Below are 5,174 nucleotides of genomic sequence, written 5' to 3'. Positions count from 1 at the left end.
ACCATGTAGGGTATGGGTAGGTGGTATAGGTGAAATGAAGTTCTCTTTTGACTATAAACAAAGATCCACTACTATATATATGCATTTTGACCTTTATTTGTAAATGAATATGAAATGAGGTCATTCATGATCCAAGATTTGGTAAAAGTTTGGTTGATATCTCCTTTAATTTAATGGAGGTTGCCTACTTTACCACTCTACAAACCACTATCTTCTATAATTATATGATTTGTTTCTTAAAATATTTGAAAACCCTATTCAACTACTTCTCTTCATAAAAGTTTAAAATGAAATGTAATGTCCAACCCGTTACGTTACAAGTTGGGTTAGATTGGGTTGAACGTAATTTTAGAAAGATGGTTAAACTATAGAACTATGAACACTCGGGTTGTGTTCAACGGGCTTAAACCCATTTCCGTCCCATATATTGTCGATTTTAGGAATCAATCGGGATTCAGATTGGTTCAAGTTGGATTAGTTCGGCCTATTTTCGCCTTTCGGATCGGATCAAATGGGCTAATAAGTTTATAATTTATTGGGTTTTTATGCGGCCTTACTAGCGAGTTTAGACTTTAGAGTACAAGTAAAATGGTGAAGATGGTTTCCTTCTGGTTTTGAAGGCAACTAGGAATATCCAAAATTGCATGGCTGCTTCAAGTCTTCAATTAATTATTAAAAAAGTATGCAAGCCATCATGCAAATTAATGTTTTAGCTTTGTAGCACACCCACCCCCAACTGTTTATGATCATAAAATAAGCATAAAAAAAGGTTTCTGTTTTGTCTGAAAGCTCCAAGATGGTGGCTAAGCAACTTCCTTTCCTTCGTTTCTAGCACAAAATCAACATTCCTATAAAATAATGGAAGTAACAGATGAAGTTCAGTAGAAAATATTGTTTTTAAAATGCATCACTCATCTTGCATATAAGAACCAGAAACCCCAGATAGTTTGCACAAGTTCACTCTAGCTCACCTCTACAACTAGATCTTCAAGTTCTCTCCAGAATCAATCAATTTATGTGAATTTGAAGTTTATGATTGTTTCTAGTTGATAGGGAAGATGGGTAGGCCTCCTTGTTGCAGTGAGAATGGCGATTTGAAGAAGGGACCTTGGACTCCAGAAGAGGATCAGGTTCTTACTGATTACATCCAGAAACATGGCCACAATAGCTGGAGAGCTTTACCTAAGCTTGCTGGTTTGAATAGGTGCGGGAAAAGTTGCAGATTAAGATGGATTAACTATCTTAGGCCTGACATTAAGAGAGGAAAGTTTTCCGAAGATGAAGAAAATCTCATCATTAACCTCCATTGCGCTCTAGGAAATAAGTAAGTTCTTAATTTCTGGCTACAAATTTTTAAATTTGATACATAGATTTATATGATTTCTGATTTTCTAGATTTCATGTCTTGCTAAGTTTGAGGCTAGAAACTTGTGGTATTTCTAAACTAATTAAAGGTTAAAACTTGAACCAAACTACAGGTGGTCTAGAATTGCTTCACAACTTCCAGGAAGGACCGACAATGAAATCAAGAATTTCTGGAATACCTGTGTCAGAAAGAAGCTTCTCAAGGCAGGAATTGACCCCAAAACACATAAACCGGTTCCTAATTTCAGTTTCCTTATGAACGTTATTTCGCAGTTAACTTCTACGTCTTCAAACTTTCTGATCAAGGTTCCAACTATTATGAGTCCTTGGATTAATAATTCCCTCAGATATCCATCTAATGCAACTGATCAATTAACCAACATTAATGATCAGTTGTTGCATAATATCTTGGAAATTGTAAACACAACCCCCCTACCAAATGCCTTGAAATCTGCTTTCTTGGATTCACAGCGTAGTTTCAACCAACATGATGATCAATTACTGATTGATGAAATGATTAATCAGTTTGGTATGAATCCATCTGAAGATTGGCTGCAGAATCTAAACAAAATTGCTTTGGAACCACTTAGTGAATGTAATTCCATTGGTGCAAGCTTGATGGAGAGCTTCGGAGATGGAATTGGGGCTGCAGAAACATTCACAGATCATAAAATCCTGAGTGATAACTTCTTCATCGATCAGAATCAGCTTCCTAGTTTACTCTCAGTGTCTCCCGGAGAACCAACAAACAACAAAGTGAGCATCAAGAATTCACCAGAATTTAACGTCTTTCAAGCTGGTTTGGACGATTATTATGATTCTCTTATGAAGATTTAGCAATAGAGCAAGTGTTTCACCTGATCAAGTCCCAGAAATTACGCTAGCCGATCAGGATTTGATCTCGGCTTCTTATATTTGTGCCTTAATTAGTCCATGCACCATTAATTAGAATTCAATAACGTTCAAACCAATTACCCTTTCAGCCATATATAGAGATGAAGTTTGTAATGCCTGCTGATTTCCAGTTTCTACATATGAACTTTTTCCATTATGTATGAGCAATGTGAATATACATGTATGCATTGCATTTCAAACAGTTTGATGGTGACTAATTAACATTTAATACAGAAAGCTAATAAGCAGCCTTAAGTAACTTCTCATGGTTGATCTCCACATGTCAGTTTCACACAGCTAATCATGATTACAAAATGATGGAGTAGTTAAAGTTAGATGAAATAAGAAAGACCAGTTGCTTGTAAAAAAGCACTGAGTTTCTTGACCTTTAAGCAACTAAAAGCAGCCACGAAAAAGGATTTATTTCATGTTATTGAATACTGCTTGCCTCCTTGTTCCTTTGTTGATCAGTACAATCAAGTCCACTTCTAGTCATGCCAAAAACCATACAGATAACAAGTCATGTCGAGATCTTTTGTCCTGTACAGTTCCGTCTGCATATCAAACGATGCCTTAACGAACAACTAAATTATCCGAATATGGTTTTGGTAAACCCATTTGTGATCCACAAGATTGTTTCTTTTAATTAGTTTTTCGATTCCCATAGAAACGTGGTCTTTTATCAACACTATTTGAGTTTTTCGGACTTGTCCCATATAAGCATGAAAATGAAATTATGAAAAGTTTGTATTTGCAAATGTTTTTTGATCGTTTGAATGATCATGTTTTGGAAGGAAACTTGAAAAGATTTAGCAATTAATTAGCACGATCGTGTTGTATTTTGCTAATCTTTCTCTTTAATACTGAAAATAGTCGGATTGATCATGTTGGCAGAAAAATCAATTTTAACACATAACTTGAATTGTAGATCGTTGTAATTGCTTTGCTAACGTATCTTAGACATTTTGAATTCGAATCTTGTATTTGTGGGGCGATGTGATATGTAGCTAGATTGTATATTGTCGGTTTACTCACCTTTGATGAAGTTCCGATTCTAAGACAAAAAGGAAGGTACGCTACAACAAAATGGAATTTTTGGACGCCTACACCAACATTACAATGAGTTGTTTAAACAAAGTTAGACAATCTAACTCGACATAAGAAAAAAAATCAGTGTTATTAAAATTTTTACAGTACAATATTCCTATCAGCCTTTTTTATATGAAACTTTAAAAATGTCATATAAAAAGGTCCATAGGACATTTATTTTGTGTTATCTTTTCTTATTCAACTTTGTCGAGAGAATGCGTGAGATCGCATAACTTCGTCCAGAGGTCCTAAAATTTAAAAGTCCCGTTAAGTGATCGATTTGTATGTCCAAGAACATCGATCTAAGAATCCTAAAAAACCCATTTATTCAGCACATTTCTATTATCGATTTATATTCCTCAATCAGTAACAATAATTTTACATTCTTGATCAATTTTAATTAGCTGAAATCAAGATGATACACTTGATTCATGTTTGGGTCGAACAAACCAAAATTTTGTTCAACACCAGCAGGCTTAAGATCCTCATTAAAAAGGGCAAACACATAAGTCTCAACATTCTTGTTGGGTTTCTTTGGAGTACCAGAACTTGAAACATGCTTCACAAGATTCTGGTTATACGTTTGCGCCAGATCGATCGTCGTGAAATCGCCATTTCCATTTGATGGCCACCCAGTCTCGCAAATCACAACCTCAACAGATCCTGCACCGATCTTTTCTAAAGCTGAGTAAACAGCATCAACCATGGCGTCAAACATGTTAGTGTACCCTAAATCTCCATCCTTGACTACAACATCAGAAGAGTTGAATAACACATATGATAAACTTATTGAATTCGGGTCAGAAACGTAAGAGAAGTACGGGTACGCCGTCACCAGAAGAGGGAAACCTTTTCCGGCCAAGAAACCGGTGAGATCTTGCATTATTGGTTTCATATCTCCTCTGAAATCTCCGGCTGAAGGAGGATATGAACTTCCAAGCACGGAAATACTTGCAGCTGTACTCACCGGAATCTGACCTAGATTGACGGATTCCAAAGCTGCATTAAGATTCTTGATCGCCGGAAACACGAAAATTGACAGGTCGCCGGGGAGGACTTCGTTCCCGACGGCTATGCATCGGAATTTGATCGTTTGTGCATATGGGACGACGTTATTTCGAACCCAGTTATCGGCGAAGGTAACATCATCACCTCCAAGACTTGGTATATCGTCATTCAAGGTTCCCAGGATGACTTCCATTCCTGAGTTTTGCAGGGCGTTAAGAGCGTCTTGATTGGGGTCATAGAGACGAACTCGCTTTATGTTTCTTGATTTTAGAAGCGATACGACTTGAGGTGGAGGAGGGAGGTCGTCGGCGATCATTCCATAGTTCACTCCAACAGCGCTACTGCCATCTGAACATCAAAACAAATGATCAAACACACAGATTAAAATCAGAAAACGTATATATATATATATATATATATATATAATGATTCAGATCAGATCGATGAACATATATATTACCTGCAGCAACAAAACTGAAAGGAAGTATAAGCAGACACAAGATGTTGATTACAGATAGAAGGCAGCCCATATCGGAGCTATTTCTTTTAGATGTTACAAGAACATTAAATTGTTTCAGATATAAATGTGTAAAACTGGAGAATATCAAGTCTTGTATATACTGGTGGATGAAGATACGATGCCATTAATTTTGAATTTTGTTGAACAATTAAATAATAATGTAAAGGAATCCCATAGTCAAACACATAATAAATGTATGATAATATTTAATGCGCCAGAAAAATCGTCTAAAAAAAAAATTATAACGAGAAACATAAGAAAAATTCTGAATTTTTGATGACTTTAATTTCATATCCAT

The 5,174-nt window shown here is 35.9% G+C and overlaps 2 protein-coding genes across 2 annotated transcripts; one reads left to right on the top strand and one right to left on the bottom strand.

The window, feature by feature from the left end:
* The first annotated feature begins 1,050 nt into the window (after window positions 1-1,050).
* On the top strand, window positions 1,051-2,202 carry LOC112521135 (transcription factor MYB41-like). Its single transcript, XM_025129830.1, has 2 exons — window positions 1,051-1,324; window positions 1,479-2,202. Exons 1-2 carry the CDS (start codon window positions 1,059-1,061, stop codon window positions 2,200-2,202), a joined length of 990 nt encoding a protein of 329 aa, XP_024985598.1. The 5' UTR covers window positions 1,051-1,058.
* Window positions 2,203-3,748: 1,546 nt separating this feature from the next.
* On the bottom strand, window positions 3,749-4,886 carry LOC112521722 (putative glucan endo-1,3-beta-glucosidase GVI). The gene is made up of 2 exons (XM_025130718.1): window positions 4,817-4,886; window positions 3,749-4,704 (listed from the first exon to the last, which is right to left on the bottom strand). Exons 1-2 carry the CDS (start codon window positions 4,884-4,886, stop codon window positions 3,749-3,751), a joined length of 1,026 nt encoding a protein of 341 aa, XP_024986486.1.
* Between the last annotated feature and the right edge of the window lie 288 nt (window positions 4,887-5,174).

This window comes from Cynara cardunculus (assembly GCF_001531365.2).
Source record: "Cynara cardunculus var. scolymus isolate 2C chromosome LG 11, CcrdV1, whole genome shotgun sequence".
Lineage (NCBI taxonomy): Eukaryota > Viridiplantae > Streptophyta > Magnoliopsida > Asterales > Asteraceae > Cynara > Cynara cardunculus.
Note: the sequence above shows the minus strand (reverse complement) of the source record. Positions and strands in the feature narration are given on the sequence as shown.

Coding starts and splice junctions, on each gene's coding strand:
- LOC112521722 (XM_025130718.1), bottom strand. CDS start 4,886: ATGGGCTGCCTTCTATCTGTAATCAACATCTTGTGTCTGCTTATACTT. Junction 4,705..4,816: donor TTTCAGTTTTGTTGCTGCAG/GTAATATATATG, acceptor TTTGATGTTCAG/ATGGCAGTAGCGCTGTTGGA.
- LOC112521135 (XM_025129830.1), top strand. CDS start 1,059: ATGGGTAGGCCTCCTTGTTGCAGTGAGAATGGCGATTTGAAGAAGGGA. Junction 1,325..1,478: donor CATTGCGCTCTAGGAAATAA/GTAAGTTCTTAA, acceptor ACCAAACTACAG/GTGGTCTAGAATTGCTTCAC.